The sequence below is a fragment of the Lactuca serriola genome, chromosome 6, assembly GCF_051521515.1.
Source record: "Lactuca serriola cultivar US96UC23 chromosome 6, Lser_US96UC23_V15, whole genome shotgun sequence".
NCBI lineage: Eukaryota > Viridiplantae > Streptophyta > Magnoliopsida > Asterales > Asteraceae > Lactuca > Lactuca serriola.
In genome coordinates, this window is record NC_136413.1 from 170,726,654 (window position 1) to 170,750,293 (window position 23,640).

The window sequence follows — 23,640 nt, forward strand, 5'->3', positions numbered from 1 at the left end:
GAATCCTTATGCCTTGGGCCAAAATGCCATTTATGAGACATGGAGTGTATTGTGAACACCAAGATAAGGGCTTTACGTGATGAATCAGTCTAGGAAGGCCAGATCTATGCATTGTTGGAGCAGATCTGACCTTAGAAGCGAGTTTGAGTGATTGCATGGTATGGACTCGCCGAGTCCGATGAGCAGACTCGGCGAGTAGCTTGAAGATTGCCTTAGATCGTCCAGTGAGTGATCCAGTCGAGTCGCGGGTTGACTCGGTGAGTCAGGGCGAGTTAGAGAGGGTTGTCAGGTGGACTGAGTCGAACTGGGACTCGCCGAGTTGTTCTTGAGACTCGGCGAGTTGAGTTGGGGTGGCCCCGCGATTCTTCCAGGTGGAACTCGTCGAGTTAGGGGGAGTACTCGACGTGTCAAAAGGAAATCCTAGAGAGTTGGTGAAAACGTCTAGACTCGCCTAGTCGCCCTAGTGCACTCGCCGAGTCCGGTCAAAGTTGACCGTTGACCGTTGACCAAGAGTTGACTAGTGTTGACTTAAAAAGGGTAGTCAACCTTAGTGGTAAAAGTGTTAATAAGAGATGTATGATGTTATAGGGAGATTGTAGCTCGGAGGATCGAGCACGAGTGATTTCGGGATTTGCTAGCTATCGATATTCACGAGGTGAGTCTTCTCACTATACTGTACCCGGAAGGGTTTGATTGTGTGACCGGAAGGTCGGATATGTTATGAGACATATGTGCTATATGTGATAAGTTAATTGTTATATGTGCTATGTATGATATGCTTAATGTGGGCCGGAAGGCATTATGTTATGGGCCGGAAGGCGAATATGTTATGGGCCGGAAGGCGTTGTAATGTGGACCGAAGGGTTTGCGTGGGTAGGACCGGAAGGTTTACCCAGCAGGGACGGAAGTCCCCTGAGACACATGGACCGGAAGGTCAGGGCCTGGAAAGGCGTATGTGCGTAAGTTGTATTTTGGGGAACTCACTAAGCATTTATGCTTACAGTTGTTGTGTATGTGTTTCAGGTACTAGCGAGGACCATGGGAAGGCGCCGGCGTGATCTGTACACACTGATAGATGATTTATGATCTTAGGATTCATATGATTTGTATTATGACATGATACGTTGGATATTTATGCCTTGTTTTGGATGAAAATACATTTTTAGAAATGAAAATTTTGTTTAAAAATTTCCGTTGTTACACTAATCATGCCATCATACTGACTAATTTGTACTAGCTTGCAGTTCATAAAGCTGATACACATAAAGCATGCACATAAGGCATCCTTCCTAGATCCTTAGTCCTAATCTAGCATGCAGTTCTCATAAAACTAATAAACATATCATAACATAATTTTGTATGGGTAATTTGGGAGTACTTACTTGAGCACAACTGATTACATGCACCACACCCTTTTCTCTTTTCAAAGTTCTTTTCTTTTTCAAAATTCTTTTCGCTTTTTCTAAAACTCCTTTCTTTTCTCAAAATCCATTTTACAAAAATTGATTTTCCTTTTGAAAATTTCTATACCAATTCCTTAGTTTGAGTTCAGACACACCCGAAAGTGTGCCCGAATCCCTCAAACCAAGGCTCTGATACCAACTTGAAACATCCTAAAAACACGGTCCAAAATTTTTTAAATCATTAAAAAAACCATAATTATCAAATCATTTCTTTCATAAACATAAGTTGTTTTCTCAAAACATAGTATTAATCAAAACATGCTTATTTTATCAGAGTAAAACATCCAAGGCTAAACTTCTTGGTGTGTGCGACGCAGTCATCCCGAGCTCATCCCTCCGCTGCCGGAAATACCTGAAACCAAAACCGAAAACCGTAAGCACAAAGCTTAGTGAATTCCCCAAACTACCACATACTATACACATAATCACATAATAGGGTCCCCCTGCTGCATCAGGACTTGCCTGACATCGGACTTCCTCTGGCATCGGGCCCCTCCCGGCATCAGGCCCCACCTGGCATCGAGCCCCGCTCGGTATACATATCTGTCTCTCTTAGGCCGCGACTATCTTTGGGCCTCGCCTGCCATACATATACGATCATAATAACATACTAATACATAAAGAAACATACTCTAGTGTACTCCTAATCTAGGACCTCGCCTAAGTTGGGCCCCGCCCCTGGTCTGCTACTGATGAGTTATGGAACCCCGTCAACGCTCCTGATGATAGTGAGATACGGGCCCCTTCCCACACTCACTTATCTCCTATCACGGGCCTCGCCCCTACTATGCTAATATTGAAATATGGAACCCCATCCATACTCAGCTAGTGATGAGATACGGGACCTCGCCCGCACTCACCTCCCTACTAGGCACATACAAGTATCACAAAGACAACAACTGTAATCTAACATGCATATATAAATCTTCCTCGGGCTTGCCCCAACATGGGACCCCGGCCCGGAACATACTACAATACAAACGTACTTTAGGCTTGCCCTGACAATGGACCTTGGTCCGGAACCTATCGTACCGACACATGTAAGAATCACAAAGACCTCTAGCATACCAACATTCCTCGGGCCTGTCCCGACATTGGACCGTGATCCGGAACATATAACATACAATGCCTAGGGATAACCCCCGGGTCTTCCTACTAAACAAAAACATAATGGGCCGGAATTGTGGCCTTAGACCCATGCACACAGTGAGGAGACTCACCTTGTACTGCTGAAGTCTTGCTGATACTTCTCTGGCTGCTAACTGGCAATTCCTTGAACTGCTGCTCCTTCAGCTCCCCGATCTATCAGTAACAACATGACACTTAGTCTCAGAATGTCCTCAAAGTCAAACTTGGTCAAAGTCAAAGTCAACGGTCAAAGTCAATGCTCCGAGTTGACTCAACTCACCGAGTTCTAGTAATCAGAATCCTGAAATCGCGATCCAACTCGTCGAGTCACCCCGTGACTCGCCGATTTCCTTGGCTACTCATGGCCGCTATTTATCGAATCAACTCATCGAGTCGGTCCTCAGACTTGCCGAGTTCTAGCATGAATAGAAACGGGACAACTTGCTTCGACTCGTCGAGTCCCTTCCTGGACTCGCCGAGTCCCTTATTCTCTTTGGGCCATCTTAACAGATTAAGCCCCTACATTTCAGATGCAGACCCCAAACTTCGTCTACATGCTGAAAATGACCCCTTAAGGGTAAAGTTTCCAACTTTACCCACTCCTAATCCTTCTTAATGGGTTTAGCCAAAACCGTAGCCCCCTTAAGACACAAATCTATGACCAAAACCCTTATTACTCCAATCCACACCAGGGAAACCAAGATCTAGGCCCTAGTCACCCACTAAACACGTAAAGTCCTGAACTTTACTTCCATGCATGGCTCTTTGGGGCTTAAAAGGCCATACTAGCATCATTAGGGTTTGCATGAGACTCTAATGGCATAAATTTTGCACTTTTATGCCTTCATAGCCCTCAATGACTTCAGATATAAAAGTATCATCAACTTGGGACATCCTTAACCCATGAATCATACTTCTTGGACAAAACCCCCATAAAAGGGACCATAAAGAGATCTAAGAAACTAAAAGGCAAGTTAGGAGGTTGATTACTAGAAAGTGATGAGATTAGAATGAAATCCCTAGATCCACAACCTTCTCCTTGAACCTTCAAGCTTCCTTTTCTTATTCTAGCCTTCAAGAACACACAACCTTCTCCTTGAACCTTCAAGCTTCCTTTTCTTCGTCGGTTAAGTTATGGACAATGGGGGCTGGGAATGGAACCAAGATGAGGAGAATAAGATGTTTAAATACGACACCTAGTCCCGGAATCAGCTTTTCCCAAACCCTGACCAACTTGCCGAGTAGGTCACTTATCCCGTGACCCAAAATATGATCCTAGTCGTCGAGTCATCCCGGCTACTTGACGAGTTGCCTTCTGATATTGAGGTTTTCCTTTCCTTTCTAGTTCTTCTGAATTTGGGGTGTTAGAGCAATCCTTCGCCATATGCCCCTCCTTGCCACATTTGTAGCAAATCCCTACTCGACAAGATCCTTCATGACTCCTGCCGCACTTGCCACAAGTGCAGCCCTTATGGCCTCCTGCTCTCAAATCAGTGGGCTTAGCCCGCTTCATCACCGGCTGCGACTGCACTGGTCTTCTGTCCCTCCCCTGAAGCTCTCCCTCCTCCCTGGTCTGAATCTCCAGCTCAATCTCTATCCTCCTGGCATTGGTCTGCAACTTAACCAATGTCCGATATGATGAGTTCGCCATGATCTTCTGAATATCTCTCTTCAAAATGCTCAAGTAACAGCTCACATGTGCCTGCTCAGTAGACACATGCTCAGGGCAGAACAAAGCCCTCTCATGAAACATCCTCGCAATCTCTGTGACTGTTTATGTCTTCTGCTTGGGAGACAGAAACTCCTGTTCCAACCATTCCCTCTCTACCTGAGGAACATACTCGTCTCTGAATAACTAGGTGAACCTCTCCCAAGTCACTGCATCATGATCTGCAGGAGTGAAATCAGTCGTTACAAACTTCCACCGGTCCTTCGCTCCCAAGTGAAGCTGGTTCAGTGTAAACCGAACACTCAAGCGCTTTGAGCATGAACACGTATAGAAACACCCCTAAATGTCGGAGATGCATCTCATGGCAGAAATCGGGTCTTGGGTCCCATCAAACTTTGGTGGATCCGTGTTGCTGAACTCCCGAAACAACAAGGAGTCACCCCCTGTGGCCTTGCAATAGCTAGGGTTGCGGTGGTTGCGGCAGCAGCAGCCTCGGTGACAGCATCTTATCGCTCATCAAAAGTCTCAATCAATGTGGTCTTAATAGACCCGAACATCTCTGGTATAGCCTTCCTGATAGTTATGGCCACCTCCTCAGCAATGATCCTAAGGATCTCCTCGTCACTAGTACCACTGCTCCCGGGGTTGTTGCAGGTAATCACCATAGTCTCTCTGAAACACAAACACAAAAATCATCAGGGACTAGCTCTAGCACGCACTCGATTACCCACCCCTACATGCTCCTTAGCATCCTAAGGTTCTTACTTGGGTCATATACAGATCTGGTGCTTTCATTAGTACGGGCCCAATACTTCCTTCCACACCAACCCATAGTCGTCCCAAGTCCTCCTCCTAGGATCCTAATTCACAAGCACTCTATCCCTCATGGATATCACACTACTCTCTCAGTATATTTCTCAATGCACATCTATGTATCTCTCCGAGATTACTCATCGACTTAAAGCTCTCTCTAAATGATTCCTGCTAGATACTCCAACTCAGCACACACACAGAGCAAATAGCAGATAATATCAATCAATAGCATCCCCCTAGGCTAAGGCGTCATGAATTAGGCAACTCAAGCTTTAAATTCCTGAAGTACCTAACCTATCCTCTAGCATGCAGCTCTAATATCTCATAAGTATCTCATCTCATAATATAAACAAATAATGGTATTTTGGGAAATCACCGTTCGAGCTCTGGCTGATTATACACACTGCTTCATCTCGTTTTCTCTTAAAAGCTTTTACTTGTTTTAGAAAAATCATTTATTTTTAGAAAATTTTCTCAAATCCTCAGTTTGATTCCAGACATACCCAAGGGTACGTCCGAATCCCTCAAACCAAGGCTCTGATACAAACTTGTAACACTCCGAATTTTCAATAAATTTTACATTTTTAACGCCACACAAAAACACAATTTCACATTTCTCAAACCCATATTCATAAGTTGTTCAAAACACAAGAACACAAAATGTTTAAAAATATCCTAGAATCCTCAAAAACATAATCTCAAGTTGGTGTGTACAATCATGTCGTTGCCTTCCTGCGATCCTGAGAGCTACCTGAAACACATTTCACACAACATTGTAAGCACGAAGCTTAGTGAGTTCCCCAAAATACCACACAAAAATAATTAGCCTCTCATCGCTATATATCGATAAGGACCCTCCGGTCATGTGTCTCGGTGAAGACCCTTTGGTCTCACAACTCGGGTTGGACCCTCCAGTTCGGTATCTCAGTGAGGACCCTCCGATCCTAACTCAATAAGGCATAGAATAATATACAACATAAATAACAAAGACAAAATGCTTGATATCACACAACTCAATATAATCACATAAGACCCTCCTGTCAATAACTCAAATAAGACCCTCCGGTCACACCGTATTACCACTCAGGTAAGTATAGTGAGAAGACTCACCTCGTAAGTAAGCAAGTAGGTCTCGTTCTCGACGATCGGTCTAAACTCCGCCTACATGTCATAATCATCTCTAGTGAACAATTTATAACCACAACTGCAAAGATGTTAAGCTAACCCCCTTCCTAACTCTCAGAAAGGGTAAAAGACCATTTTACCCCTCCATGGTCTCCATAATCCATAACTTGACCAAACCCTAAAAGTCAACGGAAGTCAACACTCGAGTCAACAGTCCATGTTGACCAAACTCGTCAAGTGAAATTATGCAACTCATCGAGTTCCTTCGTTTCTCTGAAATATCCGGAAAATCCAACTCAACTCGCCGAGTTTGTAACATGTCTAGACTATCGGGGAAAACCCTAACCAACTCGTCGAGTTGGATCACCAACTTGTCGAGTCCCTTCAGTCCACTCTCTCATTCAGATGCTTTTAAGAAGAACTGAGGCCCCATACTCTAGATCTAGCCTTCTAAGGCTGAAATACCATGTAAAACTGCAAGCTTTACATCCATGCATGACATCTAGGGCTAAGTTGCCAGCACAAAGTTCAACAAAGGGTTTAAGGCATGAAAGTTGGCCAAAGCTTGATCTAGCTTGAACCTTTAAGCCTAAGGGACCTAGTATTTTCCAGATCTGAAGTCTCATCTTCAAGGCATGCTCAAACAACTAAAGGACTCAAAAAGAAGATAGAAATGACCATAAACTCTCTAATGGAGAGATCTAGCAAACAAGTGGTCAAGGTAATGACTTTTTACCTTCAAAGGGCTTCTACCACTGAATAAATGTTGGATCCAAAGCCTCCTTCTAATTCCAGGCCCTCTACTCTTCAAGCTCTTTCAAATAATGCACCAAAACACACACTCTTAGCCCTTCTCTCTCACACATAGATTATAACAACTCGATTAGGGTTTCTCTCAGGGTGATAAGATGATGAAGGGGTGGGGTAAAGGATTTAAGGTCCTTTAAATAGGGTGTAAACCATAAAAATTAGGGTTTTTCACACTCGGATCCTACTCGTCGAGTCGGGTCCCTCCAACTCGTCGAGGAGACTCTAAAAATCATGCGACTATCTTAATCTCTACTCAGTGAGTTAGGGCCTCCAAATCATCGAGTTGCCTATCAAAATGAATGTAAAATGATTTAAATTTGTACCTGGGATTCGGGATGTTACAGAAAATCTAGGAGAATTAGTGGTGTGTGCTCGTTTGAGCACGTGTATATATGATTAGATTGTTATGTACTAGTAGTAAATAGTGATTTGGGAACCTTGAGACAATTCTTGGGATGAGTATTGATAGGCGTGGAAGGTAGTATAGGCTCGTACTACCAGAAGCGTAGGATCCATACGGGGATCAGGAAGAGTCAAAAAGGTTACTGAGGAACTAGTAGATAGTAGATAGTACAGTACGATGTTATGATTCGCTTGTAGCATGTTTCTGTCTCTATCAAAGTTATGGTTATGATTAGTCTGGATGAAGATGATTATACTTTTAGTTCAGTCCTAAGTGACCCGGATGGCTTGAGTCTAAGTATTGCAGGCATGCACCAATTATTCGATTATGAGGTTGCGTGGACCTAGTTCAAAGTAGTATCAACTTAGGTTACAAGACTTAAGGAAGTAGAGAACGTAATGATCGACATGAGGTTTTTAGTTATTGTTTGGGACGGTTAGCCTGAAGGATTGAGATGCCACTTGCTACAACATGCCTACTCCTATCTTCTGTGACTTACAAAAGAAGAAGTCAGACTCTCATTAGTCAGTTTATAGATGATGGAAAAGGTGTTTCATTCGATAGTTCCTACCTTATCATAGTGAGGCCCAGAAAGGAATTAGTGGGTTGGTGCAATTTAGGCACCATATACAACTAAGGGGTCTTGGTTTGTTGATCCTTCCATGGAATCTAGGAAACTGTGACTGATGCGGCAGGTATGGGTAGACGCGTGAAGGACACTTACAACCAGGATTGTTAGTAAGGTGAGAAAGGAGCATAGCTCTTTCACAATTAGCTAAATCTAGTTAAGGATGATTGTCTTTGTTGAGTCGAAATGATGGGGTGGGACCCTACACCCGTCAAGGTGACCAATTTGTTTTGTTATGATATGATGATCTGTTATAGCTCAGTCAATGCTGAGGTTGGGTGGTGAAATTCGATTGGATCTGATCATGTCTTAGTTGGTCGACTCGTAAGCATGTTGTGCAATTAGATCGTTTGTTGATTGGCAAGAGTTTATTGTTGCTTTGGGAGCATTGAACCATCAAAAAATTCATAAGTTCTTTTTAGTTTTCATAAAGACCCTGCTGAATTGAATTACATAGGCTTAGAATTTGGGGTTAACCCTTTTTCCTGTTATTGTCTGATAGGGTTCTAGGGCAAAGCCAACTATTCGAAGGACTATGTGATTCTATTTTAGGTAAAGTCTTTGAGAATCAAGGATCATAAGTGTTAGTGGATCCGATTCGGGACTTGATGTTGTAGATGAAAATCGATGCTAGTGTTATGAATAAATCCGAGATGACGAATGCGGAATATCAAGAACAATCATAAATCAATCACCATCATATGCAAGTAATCTGATAAAGGTTTTGTGTATATTGATATTGATATGAACGTACAAAGAAAACCCTAATTAGGAAAAAGCTTACATCAAAAGCTAACCTAATGATTATTTAGAGAGAAAATAAAATATTTACCAAAAATATAAAACCAATATCTTAGAAGAACTTCTACAGTAAAGGCAAAGTAACGATGCACAAAACGATTAATCCTAAAAAGGTTTCTCTAAATAACCAAACATGCCAAACTGAATATCTCAAATACTCAACAATCTCCCCCTACATGATGAAACTGATGAAGATCACAATTTTCAATCTTCCTGGCATTTTTTCCCCCTAAATTGTGAGACTCATCAGCACATGGGGTCTTCAAAGCGAGAGAAACAAATATTATCTTCCAAATACGAATTCCCCCTTGAATAATCATCACTCCCCCTTGAATCTTCAACAAATACCATGGAGAGAATCCAAAAAGTTTAGAAGAATCACCAACAATCTTCGCTATCTCATAGAGTAAGTCGTATAACCTGCTCTGTCATAAGGAGTGAGTTTGCCAAAATAGAGCTCCAAAACCCGTCAGATTTGATGAAATAATTCCTTTTAGAATAATCGCAATACTTAAAAATCAAAACCGGAAAAATAACAAAAATTATTTTATATTTTTCGGTTTTTAAATATTAGACAAAAAGAATAAAATAAGAAGAAATTATTTAGAAAGGATTAAAAAAGAATAAGACCAAAGAAAAGGAAAAAAAGTGAAAATATTTTGGAAAGAAGGGATAAAAATGGTAAAAATCCATTAATTTGTTAAGAACTAGGTTACAACCCGTAGAAACCACGGGTCAAAAATTGAAAAACATATTTATATTATTAATAAGAATTAAGTTTGTTTAGCATTATTTGTAATGATTATTTAAAATTAAAATTAATATAATTTTGTAAAAAAGTATATAAATTTGAATATATGTTAAATAGAAACGCAATCAATCCATCGAAAGTTAAATATGAAGATAACTAAAATACATCTTTGAATATGTGAATGATTTATGAAGTGTGAGGGCAAATCAATATTTTTTGTAATGAGGGAGGAATCAAGAAACACCATGTGGCGTCTATTAAAGTCTGAAAATGAAATATCTACATCAAACTGAATATTATGGATTACAATGCTATATAAAGAATAAATTATTTAAAAAAAAATGTTACAAAAAAAAACAGAAAAAAACATAATTGTTAGAATTTAATGGGTAAGAAGCAGTTATAAATTCCTAAAAACTTCCTTATACACAACATTTGAAGTTTCATTTGTAAGTCTACCATCCTTATCTAAAATTAACAATTTCAGTCATTCTCTACTCTGAACTCTAGATAAGGCAACATACAGTTGTCCATGTGAAAAAACAAGATCCTTGAGATACAGACCAACCTTTGATAACGACTACCCCTGACTTTTATTAATTGTCATTGCAAAACATACAGCCAATGGAAATTGTCTTCTTTGAAATTTGAAAGGAATTTTTTTTTCAGATGGACTTAAAGACATTCTTGGAATAAATGTTTGCTTTCCGATATTAGTTCCAGATATTATAATTGCCTCAATAACACGTTTGCCAAGAGATTTCACTTGTAGTCTAGTGCCGTTACATAATCCATTTTTCTGATCAATGTTTCTTAGTAACATAATTGGAACACCGACTTTTAGAATTAACTTGTGATTTGGCAAACTTGATACCTTAAGACCATTTAAAATATCCGGGGAGTATAAATTGGGATCAAACTGATCATGAACAAACTCTGATTGGCAAAGAGTATCTGAACTTAAATATTCTACTTCGTCTCCGGGAAACAATGCTAACAAACGATCATTGATTTGTTGGACAACTTCATTTTTTGGAGCTAGTATAGCTCTTTCTTGAAAATAACTCATACCGTTGAATTTTTCCAAGATTGAAGGATATACAAACTCAATTAATGAACCTATAGGATCATGTGGATCATTAATGAGAATATCATCTGGAACATCAATAATCGCTTCACCATCATTCAAACCACCAACTTTTCCTTCTCCTATGTCCAAAAGCCAGTTTGCAAAATTTTATATTTTTCGAATATCAGATGGATCCTTTCCAACGGTTAGTCTCATGTTTTTTTGTTAATCTATGGACTTTGCATTGTTGCCATATATATGAAGAGCTTAAAGAAGCATTAACGATATTTTGTCTGCTACCTCCTTGAACAACAGGTAGAATCTGTCTGAAGTCTCCTCCAAAAACAATCGCTTTCCCTCCAAATGGAATATTTGAGTTGGTAGACTTATCAAACTTACATACATCTCTCAGAGCTCGATCTAAAGCTTCAAATGCATGTTTGTGGACCATAGGTGCTTCATCCCAAATAATCAATGAGCTTTTTCTTACTAATCTGCCGAGTTCACTATCAGGCGGTATCTTACAAATAGAATACTCGGTAAGATTCAACGGAATTATAAACCGAGAGTGTGTTGTCCTACCTCTAGGCAATAATAAAGATGCAATACCACTTGAAGCAACATTTAAAACTATATCACCATTACATCTAATTGCTGCAGATAACGTCTTCCAAAGAAAGGTTTTGCCTGTTCCACCATATCCATAAAAAAAAACACACCTCCTTTATTATCACTGACTGTAGTCATGATATCAAGAAAAATATTGCATTGCTCGTTTGTTAATGCATGAAACATACTATCAAACTCTTTCTTTAAAAGTGTTATGTCATACTCCAGCTCCTCCATGATAAGTCGATTTGTTGAAGAAGAAACTCTGTCGGAATCAGGGTAAGGCATTTGTTTATAATTTTTAAGACTGGTGTTGTTACGAAGTAAAATCTGTTCGATCTCGAACAAAGTCAGGTTTTTGAGTTGATCCTCATTGAGGGATAAACCTGTATAAAATGAACAATATGTCAAAAAGAATATAATATTAACCAGTTTAATGGTAAAAAAAAATTATACCGTGCATATTGAAAATATATAAAATCCGTTTTTACATATAATGATACGAAATTATAATACCTGGAGACTTTAATCTACGCTGTTGGTTGTAAAGAATACCATCTAACAAGTGTTGCCATGTATTTTCCCAAACAAACTCTGGTCTACCCAAACTATTAGACATTAACATCGTAGCAAATAAGAAACGAAGATAAAAACCAGTTCCTGAATGACTTGCTTCCTTAATTGCATCAACATATTCTTTGTCATCATCTAAGAGGCCCAAAGCATAGCATGCATCTCGAAAAGTAGGAAATTCTTCACCGTTTACCGTGCGAATTTCTTCAAATGATTTTGGACCTTTCACTTTATTTAAAAGAATCCGTAAGAAGTAGACTTCGCCAAGTTTAGGTAAAACAGAGTGAATCCTTCCTATTGAACGTCCAATTTTCCTTGGCTTCCACAACTTATCATCTGGTTTCCAAACAAACTTTGTAGGAAATTCAACATATGTAAGTTTTCGTGCATCTTTATTAATTTTATTACATTCCATCCAAGATGTGAACATAGAAGCAGCAACTGAAGGTTGTTCAAGAACATCGTCAATATCATTGTCTGCGGCATATATGACTTGTTGTTGATCAGGAAGATGAAAAGGTAGTCGCATCACAGAAGGATATCGGTAATGAACATCGTATTTAAATATTCGCCATGATGCTTCACATGCAGATATATATCTACAATCATAATAATCTTTTATTTCATCGACAACCTTTTCGTGATTAGAATCAGCGTTGATGTCAACAACAATTGTAGCTCTATCTGGACCTTTGTTTATATATTTAAACAGATACTTTATGGAAGATCCATGATTGCACCATTCAACATTAATGTGTGCTTGATATCTTTTCAACAGATATTTGTTATATGGTACAACATTTCTGTTGTCTAACTTGACACCTGATTTTTCGACAAAATATCCATTGTTTCTTCTCATATATAAGGGATAACCGTTGACATCAACCGAAGAATGATCACAAAATTGCTTTGAAAAATTTTTCGAACATTGTTTGTCAACCATGCATGGACAATTCATATTTTCCGCTCCACAAGGACCATGTATCATGAATTCACTTACAAGTGAATACAATTCTGGATCTTCATTGATATTTGGAATCTCAGCAGAAATAATCGGATCAATATATTCAACAGTAGGTCGCTTAGAGTCAGCATGCATAAACAGACAAATATGACAATGTGGCAAACCTCTTTTTTGAAATTCAATCGTATAGACCACTGCAAATTAATTTTATAAATAAGATAATCTTTGTAACCAAAAATATTAACAAACTAAATAATCATTATAACAAAACTATTAGAAATAAATATAACTTTTATTACCTCCTTGAACAATGCCGAAAATTTTATTTTCCCGTATGTCTTTAATCAAAGCATCGAGCTTTATTTTGAATAGCCTACATAAGATATCAGGTCTATCTTCTAGATTTAGTGAAGTGTTATGAAGAAACCTTTTAACTTCAGGCCATTTTGGATTACATGTAAAGGTTATGAAGAAATCAGGATATCCAAACCATTTATATAAGGACATGGCATCAAGGTAGTTTTGCATCATATAACGTGCACCACCAGTGAATGAAGAAGGTAAGATTACACGTTGTCCAACGTTGGATATATCTTTATTCCCTAGGTTCTGTTGAGTACGTAACTTTTCATAAGACTCACATCTAAGAATTTGTTGTTTGCTCCTTATGAAATGTAATCTCTCACTTTCAATCATAGTATAAGCATCAACCAAAAACTGTTGGAACAACCTTTTTGAATTAAGAATTAGTGAAAAATATTGATCCCTGTCTTGTATTCTATAAGAAAAAAAACTCTCTCATTGTACAGTTGGGCCTCTTGTTGTTGCTTATTGGTGTAATACCTCGATGTGGTATGTCAACCCTGTAACCATCATCACCATATGGAAACAGTAGTGGATACTGAAGAGGAAGGTATGATGGATGTAATTCACTAATACGCCGTAGAGAACCTGAGACGTTTGAACAACAATATCTCTATTATCAATTGAATCACCAATATCTCCAACAATTAAAGCGGCAACCTCAGAAGCAGATGGTAGGTTGTATATCCTTCCATCTTGGTCCCTTCTTCCAATAAGTCTCAACTTGATATCAACATGAGGGTTTTGATGAAAACAATCCCTAACCATTCTATAAGACTGAACCAAGACATTATTTGAATCCAACATCAACTTCAAATCTTGTATAATATCATTATCAAGGATAGAAGAATTTGATGTAGATCGTTGATTCTCTCCACTGCAAGTAACATGAACATATAAACATAAGATAAATAAATAATATAATGTTGATGAATAAGATATCTATTGATGTGATAATTGTGAAAAGTGTACCCAAAACATGTCTGTCTATTCGCGATCTCATTATCAGTTTCGTATATGTACAACTGAGAGAATTTTGGTTTTAACCCCTGTTCCGGTAAAAGACTTCCGATACTATGATAATTTTGACCGCTGTGTCTAAAAATGTATGGAGCATTTCCTCTATTGATTGAGGAATCAATCTTTCCACCCATTGATGTAAAAGAAAACATAGAATTGTAAGAACGAATGTTCTTAATGAAGTGTTTGCTTTTAGAATCTCCCGATGTAAAAAGATGGGCATAACTTGAAGGTGCATTCTTTAAAGCTGGTAGTTCAACTTTGCCATAACCACAACATAAAGAATAATTTTGATTCTCATTTTTTTTTTACATTTGATAGATTCATCTTTCCATAATTTTGCAAAACATGTTTGGCATACAACAATCTGATCACCATGATCCAAATAATCTGTCAATTAAGGTTGACATAAAGATGTTAAATTTGTAAGTTTATATAAGTGAAAAATGTTGAATGAATAAATGTAAATATTATATTTGTATCAAAATTACCTTTTGATATACCGTTGTATATGTTTTGATCATTTTGACCATCGATTTTGTCTTGATCGGATCTCAAACCAAATATTGGAATAGGGGTTAAATTTGGCCTTTTTTTTCTTTGCTTTATTATTTGGATTAGTTAACAGGACTGAAGACGATTTTGATGTTATTGTAGATGATTTGTCGGATGTGTCGCCATTTTAAAATACAGAGAATTGTCTAATATTTGTTAACGGCGATTGACAACTATTATTGGAAATATCCATGGTTGCGGAAAAAAATTGAAAGTATGCATTGTTAAGTATGATACAATAATAATATATGTTACAAAATGAAATGGTAAAATAAATGAGTTACCGTTGGAAATGTTAGATAACGGAGTTCTAACATTTAAATATGATGGAGGAGGTTGTAACGTTGCTTGTTTTGATGTATTTGCACTTGTTTTAGATCGGTATGTGCTTTTATTTCGATGTACAACTCCTTTGAATTCATATACAAAAAAATGGTTATCAGAAATGTAAAATTGTTTAATAATTATTTTAATATTATATAAAAATGAATATTGATAAAGAGATGATATAAAAAGACGATGATGTAATAAATTTTATTACATATATTTAAAAAAAACTTAAAAAGTTTAAAAGCAATCAAGTACGTTACCGTTTGAATCCAATTTCATGTTTGGTAACGGTGTCTGAAAACTGTTATTGGGAATATCGATGACTGAGAAAATTGAAATATAGATTATCAAATATGATACAATAACAACATATATTATAAAAAAAATATGGAAAAATAAATGAGTTACCGTTGGAAATGTTAGATAACGGACTTCTAACATTTAAATGTGAAGGAGGAGTACGTAACATTGTTTGTTTTGACATATTTGCGCTTGATGTAGATGTGGATACACTTTTATTTCGATCGACAACTCCTTTTAATTTGATTGGAAATAAAATCTTATTAGAAATGGATAAATATTAAATAATCTTGTAAATTTTTAAATAGTATATGAATATTAATAATGATAAATAGATAATATAAAAAAATATGGATGACATAATTTTTGTTTTACAAATTTAAAAGAGAGAAAAAAAAAGTGTATAAGCAATCAAGTATGTTACCGTTTGAATCCAATCTAATGTTTGGTAACCGTGATTGAAAGCTATTATCGGAAATATCCATGACTGGTAAAAGAAGATTGAAGGTATACATTATTAAATGTGATACGATAATAATATATATTATAAAATAAAATGGTAAGATAAATGAGTTACCATTTGAAATGCTAGATAACGGAGTTCTAACATTTAGACGTGAAGGAGAAGTTTGGAAATTTGATTTTTTTGAAACATTGGCACTTGATGTAGATGCGGATAGGTTTTTATTTCGATGCACAACTCCTTTGAATTTGTCTGCAAAAAAAATTGTGATAACAAATGGATAAATTTTAAATAATAATGTAACTCCCCAAAATATTCTATGAATATTAATATACAAAAAGACATGATACAAAAAATGAGCATGTGAGAATTTTCAATTTAGATATTTAAATTTAAATAAAGAATAAAGAAGAAAAGTGTATAACCAATTAAGTAAATTATCATTTTCATTTATTTTAAAAAGATGTGATGTTGTTGTAGTTGTATGGATTCATTCGGTCCAACCTTTTTTTTTTATTGTCCAAGTATAATTTTCTTATTCTTTTTTTTTTTTCTGTAGCCTGAACATGATAGATGTTCCTATTTGAATCTGCCTAATCAAATATACACACATGAAATAGTTATAATTCAGATTAAAAACATTGATAAAGAAAGTTGTAAAATACATAATGAACGTACCGTTATCACCAGGGTTAGTAATATTTGTAGAAGTTGGAATTTGACCGACTGATGTAGTGTACAAATGTAATTGTTTTGTATTATCTAGATAGAAATTATTTAATTTTATCTTCTTATTAGTCTTAAAGGAGTCCATGTTAGTAGTTGCTATCTGAAATGGAACAAAATATATAACTTTATACAAAAACATTATATATTGAAATTTCTTGTCAAATTTAAAAATAAATAAAAAATGTTGTGGATTGAACTTACATATGACATGAAAACCAAAAGTACAATGCCTTTATATGTAATGTTTTCGAATTTTGTTGCACATATAATTTTTTATAACATGAAAAATAAAAGTACAATGCCTTTATATGTATTTTTTAAAAATTTTATTCCATATATATTGTTAATAAAAGTGTTGACATAAATATACAGTCGCATAACAAATCTTTAAATTTGAGAAACTGATTTAGATAGTAGGAACATAAATTCTTAATCTTAATCTTAATAAATTAATAAGATAAAGTTAATTGGAGAGGGCATTTTCGTCCATTGAACCTAATTATAAATTCTTACTTATTGCAAGAGGTAAGCAGTCACAACAAACATTCATACAAAGAAATGAAAATCTGAAATAAACATGCTAACAAACATTCATGGGATTACATCTTAGTGGTATGTGCTTTAATGGTAAACAGATCTATGTTATTTTGGGCTTCATTTATTACATCACAAGGAATCCCATGACGAGGGCATTTTCGTCCTTAGCATATATAAATGTTGTTATGTGGATTGTTTCGAATTTTATTGCATATATATTGTTAATAAAAGTGTTGAGATAAATATAGAGTGACATAACAAAAAGCAGAGAATTGGATAAAAATAACAAATCTTTAAGTTTGTCAAATCCATGGCGAGGGCATTTTTGTCCATTGAACATAATTATAAATTCTTACTTATTGTAGGAGGTAAGCAGTCACAACAAACGTTCATACAAAAAAATCAAAATCTGAAATAAAGATGCTAACAAAAAATATATACCCCTGCAACAGGTAATGCATTTATATGTATTTTTTCGAATTTTATTGCATATATATTGTTAATAAAACTGTTGAGATAAATATAGAGTGACATAACAAATCTTTAAGTTTGATAAACCGAGTGAGATAGCAGGAACATAATAAGATCAAACCAACCTAACAATCAAATTCAAACAGGGATTTAACAAAAAACAGTGATTCAAGCATATCAAACCGACCATCAATAATCAGAATTCCACATTCATATTGCCATATTCAGATTACTGTCCTTAATGCATGCTGCCATATTCAGATTACTGTCTTTAATGTCGTTAACCGAGCATATAATGAAAATTGATTCAAGCATATCAAGTTCAGAAAAAACAAAAAACAGAGCGTAAACTGTTTACCAATCGATAACGTACATTCAATACTGAGAAAGGGGACCGATAGATCAACAGAACATAAGTTTTTCATCGTTGTTATGATCGTATTTTTGCAATTAACACAGCCATCGAGAATCATGGGCTTACATATACACAATCAGAATCACAATTGAGAATAACAAACTTACAGAATTACTGTCCTTAATGTCCTTAATCGAGCATATAATGAAAATTGATTCAAGCATATCAAGTTCAGAAAAAACAAAAAACAGAGAATTGGATAAAAATAAGAAACTTACAGAATGATTGAAGTTGCCGATTGAAGAATGATTCTTGATTGCTGGAACACGATGTGTCGATGATGCTTGATTGCTGAAGTGTCGATGATGCTTGATTGCTGGAACACGATGCAGTAAATTATGAATCTTATTCGTATGTTTCAATTATATATTGAACCTAATAAAATCCAACAATGAAACTTAAATGTAATTGATACGATTGATATTGATACCATAAAAAGATGCAGTTAATCGGGCATATAACTAAAATTGATTCAAAAGTACATTCGATTTCCATCCATAATCGGAATTGCACATTGAAATTGCCATATTGCCATAATGCCATATATTTCGATTATTAATCTCCGATTGTAATAGTACGTGAAACCAATCAGGGGTAAAAATGGGATTTAACACTGACAGGAACGTGAATTTTCGTTAGGACACAAGTCAAACATTTGCAATTGGTGTACTTTCTAATTTCATTCTTCCTTTTCAAATTTCATTCTTTATTACTCTTCTCTTAAAAGAATTATCATAAAACTCATTGTAGTTGGTGTACTTTCATGTTACATAAAATGTTTTACCGCAATTTTTATTTATCTCAACTCATTTTTATAACTTTAGTCAGCTATTTCTCCTTGCCTTCGTCAATGATCATTTGGCACTTGACTTACAACTCATTCTCAAGTCACGAGTATAGATGCTCATAATAATCATCATAATCATCATCTTTAGTATGATTGTCATCAATTAATCTCCGATTGTAATAGTACGTGACCAATTAGGGGTAAAAATGGGATTTAACATTGACAGGAACGTGAATTTTTGTTAGGACACAAGTCAAACATTTGCAGGAAAGTGAATTTTTGTAGAATACTTATTTTTTGAAGTATATAATTTCACTATATTTCAGTATATCAATATAAAAAACTGTAATAACATAACCATTTTATTATTCTGATTTATTTGAAGTAATTTAGACTTATAATACCTGTATAAAAAAACCAAGAGTTTGCATAGGTTCATGGGATTACATGTTAGTGGTATGTGCTTTAATGGTAAACAGATATATGTTCTTTTGGGCTTCATTTATTACATCACAAGGAATCCCATGGCGAGGGCATTTTCGTCGTTAGCATATATAAATGTTGTTATGTGGATTGTTTTGTACTTTGTAGTGCTTAAGAAACAGGAACATATGAGTAAGTTGTGAATGATCCGGTTCAGTATCAATGATCTGGTACTATTATACCCTTTGTAAGAGAAAAACACAGAAAGTCACAAAACATCAACACCTGCTGTGAAATTACTAATATGTCAGTATCAAAAAATAAGCATTATTTTTAACAGTTGTTCTAATTACCATTCTACCCTTTGAAACTGGAGAATGATTAATTAATATGTCATGCATTCTTTCTTGCTGTTGCGTGTTCAATATTATAACAATCAATAAACAATTTTAATGGAATTTAAATGATTGAAATTTTAGAGCTGATCAAAAGAATTGACAAAGGGCAAATTTTACATCTGATGCATTGTTTCTTCCTTTTGCGTGTTCAATATTATGAGAAATCTCATTTAACAGCTTCATTACAATTTTTTTAATACATTACCTCAAATAATATCAAAGCACATTCACAAGAATGCATGTACCGATATACCATTTTATTGTGAAAATTACCAATATGTCCATGTTTAAAAAATGATCATTATTTTGAACAGGAATTTATTGAATTTATTCATATTTGAGACATTTTTTTATAAATCAAATATACTTATTTACTTATAACACGAAAATGAAAAGTATAATGTTATATTTTGTAATTTTTTTAAATTTTATTGCAAATATATTGGTAAAAAAATCTGTAAAAACATAATGGTTTCCTTCAGTTAAAGTATCAATAGACACACATAATTTAAAAGAAGATTAATCTAATTACAGCCATAACCCAAAAAATAGTTTTTCTACAGTGAATGAAGTGAATGAGAGACTGCTTAATGTGATACATGAACCTAGAAACAACACACGTTTTAGAGTTATGTTGGTTGCTACTGGTGGACATTTAGTTGGTTGTGTATTTGATGGAAACTCCATTGTTGCCCACAAAACATTCCACAGGTATGTTCTTTATTTATGTTATCACTTTAATTTCATCAGAAAAATTATTTATGAGGTTAAAATGAATACATCCTTGCCCAGAACTAAAAATATCCCTTATTAGTATCTATGATTGTAAATACAAGTAATGTAATTTAGTTGCATGTAATATCCTTATTTGTATATGCTTGAAACGAATTAATACTTGTCAAGACCACCATCGTTAAATAATTAGTATATTTCTGATAAGACTCTTTAGAAACATATTTATTTGCTTCTTTAAAACATTAATACACAAACATATATGCCACACATTTATTAAAAGAAGATTAGTCTAATTACAATGATAACCATAAAATCATAATCGTATTAAAATATAGAATACCAGCGAAAATAAAGCAAGAAGTATCAATGTTTGAACAGTGGACACCACAAAGAGCAATACTGTGAAAGAGAATCCAAAAAAAAATCCAAATTCAAGAGCATTGTTGATTAAAAAAGGACAATCTGAAATTACTTTTCAAGCTTTGGTATTAATAGACCTGTGTTGCCATCAACTTTGGAGTTCAATCGAGGGACCTTGGTGGACGAATTCACATTATCATAATCATCAACATCAATGGTATCTCCAACATTTCGTTTTTTTTACTATTGTTGGGGAATTATACTTGAACGGACTTGTAGCTTCGAATTTGTCAGGCAATGTTGGGGTCAAATTATCACCTGTTTGCAATATCGCATCCTTAAAACAAAATGTTGTAAATAGGTTTAGTAATAAAGTATTAACAAAAAGTAATTTTTAAAATAGATTATATAAAATTAAATAATGTAAATTTATAATATAACCTTTAAGGACTTTGTTTCGTGAGATACTTCAATAGATGCGATTTCTGTATCATCAGCATTTGCAGGACTACCTGCCTGATTAAGAAATTTAAATATTTATATAATTTGTGGGACATAGGTCTCAATCAATATAGATTTACAATTTATTAGTGAAGATGATTAAAGAAAAATATGGATCATAAAAATTAATATTAAAAAAAGAAATAAAAATAATATATAAATACCTCGACAGCTAACTTTTTTTCCAAAGCATCGATAACGTTACTATCAACCGTATAGCCAAGTATCCCAAACCGATTGTAGTTATTGGATACGTTAAAACTATTAACATCTACCTTAAAAGCCATCTTTTTATGCTCCAGACATTTGAGGTCATAAGGATACAATCTTGGATTATCCCCAGCCTGGAATAAATGTGTTATATAATATATGTATGTTTAAAAGCACATTAATATAAAGAAAATACAACAAATAACAGCATTTAAGAAAACAAAAATTATAATTATGTTATACCTGTTTGATTTTCTCTATAAGATCACGTGCGCGTTTTTTACGAGTCTATAAGCATCTCTATCAAAGAGAGTTAGAGTGATTGTTCCAGAATCATCTTGCACACGAATAGGTATTTTATACCTATAAAAAATTCCCACATAAATAAACATTAAATATGTTTAATGGTTAATAATGTAGTTAATTTGTTCATTTGATATTTTCTTAAATGTAAAAAAAACCTTGGAACAGAAGAGATCTTCTTATTTTTACAATTATCACCATTGCATTTTAAAACGACACTTGCATCACCACTATCTGGACCGCTGAACACATCTTCTGTTTCAACTTTCTTTCCACAGTTTGTACACGCATCATAATACCAATCAATATCTTGGCGAATACCATAAATGGTCCCGACAATGATATATTGGCCGACCTAAAAAAATATCAAAAGGATCATAAAAAACATTATAATTTTATTATTTGTTAAATAGAAAACAATATCACATCAATACAGATAAAATATTCACATACCTCTTGTGGTTCTATCAAATCGACAACATTCTTAACTTTGTAATTATTCAAAAAGTCATCAGATTCCGAATATGATTTAGAGCTTTCAACAGTCAAAGAAGCAGAAGGGTTTTGAAGTCCTCGTAATCCAACCAAGCTGTTTTTAATTTAGGAGTTTAAAAATAAAATTATAAAATTATTAAACAGAAACAAAAAAAATGATGAATTATTAAAATGTTTTGTTACCTATATGTGAATGTAACAATTTCGGGAAGATTAGCATTTATGAACATCCGTGTTTGTTCATAATAACTGTTAACAGAAGGTGTTGCTGATGAAACAAAATAAAATAGTCAATACAATGAGTAATATAAAAGACTAAAATAAGGTTGATTTGTATAAAAAATTTACCGTTATAGACATTAATTCTTGCAAATTGCAAAAGGACAATCACACGACCAACTTGTTTATGAGCTTCAAGATAAGAAATTAACTGGTGTGCAATATCTCCAAACAATGTAACGTTAACCTACAAACCTCTGCAAAAATAATAATGGTTAAATGAATATATAATACTAAAATTCTACATGCAAGTTGTAAAGTAATGAATGTAATATATAAGATATAAGATATAATATAAAAAAAGTTTTGGTTACTCTGAGTTTTTGATTTGTAAAGGCAGCCTATGTAGAGATTTGCTGACATCACGGGAATCAAGCTTTCTTAATGAAACAACTTCACCAATAATATCTACAAAATGATAATACAAAATGTCAAAATGATGTAAAATTAAAGTATTAAATATAATATACAATCAATAAGGAGGGAAATTACCAATTGATTCATTAGAGGCAGCTGTTGCAGAGATAATTGTTTCAAAAGAAACAAAAGAAAAGCCATATGTTGTTTTGGATTGAAAGTGTAGACACTCGTTAACAGTTGTCTTCCATGCAAATTTAACTTGGAGGTTACATCAATTATTTTTAAAGTGTATTTGTTAGGAGCGATAGTGGGGGACCGGATGTAAACAGCTTGATCTTCTTTCAGTTTGGACTCAAACCTTTGAAAATCTCTTGGATACACACTTGCTCGGATTTTTGTACACTATTGACATAGGGTAAGAATAGTATATAATGATAAAAAGGGAAATTTTAATAAATATAAATTGGTCAACATTGAAGATGTTATTCGACCATGATTGAGTTTGAATAATATTATTGGAATGATCAAATAAACAAAAAAATGGTTTTGAATAATGCTATTAGAATAGTAGATTTTACCATTTCATCCATGAGTATCATCTCAATTGATCTGACAATAGTGGGGTTGCCATCTGAAAGCGATCTCCACAGTCGGATGATAGACACTTTTAGTGTGTAATCATCCTTCATATTGTCCAAGTCTCTAATGAAAGTGATCTTTCTTTCTGTCATTGTCACTATAACAGAAAAATACACAAAATAATTACAATTATGTGTATGGAGTACTAATAATATAAGAAC

General features: G+C 34.8%; 1 protein-coding gene across 1 annotated transcript; it reads right to left on the bottom strand.

Annotated features, from left to right (window-relative positions):
• Positions 1-9,887: 9,887 nt before the first annotated feature.
• On the bottom strand, positions 9,888-22,030 carry LOC145060407 (uncharacterized). The gene is made up of 25 exons (XM_079008080.1): positions 22,006-22,030; positions 21,865-21,961; positions 21,688-21,766; positions 21,358-21,537; positions 21,134-21,208; positions 20,966-21,029; positions 20,830-20,913; positions 20,673-20,731; positions 19,715-19,774; positions 19,553-19,609; positions 18,208-18,305; positions 17,696-17,699; positions 16,516-16,666; positions 15,952-16,089; positions 15,799-15,861; positions 15,335-15,397; positions 14,502-14,579; positions 14,142-14,448; positions 13,650-14,046; positions 13,106-13,523; positions 11,786-13,000; positions 11,458-11,655; positions 10,961-11,347; positions 10,211-10,800; positions 9,888-9,902 (listed from the first exon to the last, which is right to left on the bottom strand). The coding sequence occupies exons 1-25, from the start codon at positions 22,028-22,030 to the stop codon at positions 9,888-9,890; spliced, it is 4,902 nt and encodes a 1,633-aa protein (XP_078864206.1).
• Positions 22,031-23,640: the final 1,610 nt, after the last annotated feature.

Coding starts and splice junctions, on each gene's coding strand:
- LOC145060407 (XM_079008080.1), bottom strand. CDS start 22,030: ATGGTATTCGCCAAGATATTGATTG. Junction 21,209..21,357: donor AAAAAAAGTTAGCTGTCGAG/GTATTTATATAT, acceptor TTTCTTAATCAG/GCAGGTAGTCCTGCAAATGC. Junction 16,090..16,515: donor TACTAACCCTGGTGATAACG/GTACGTTCATTA, acceptor TTTTTTTTGCAG/ACAAATTCAAAGGAGTTGTG.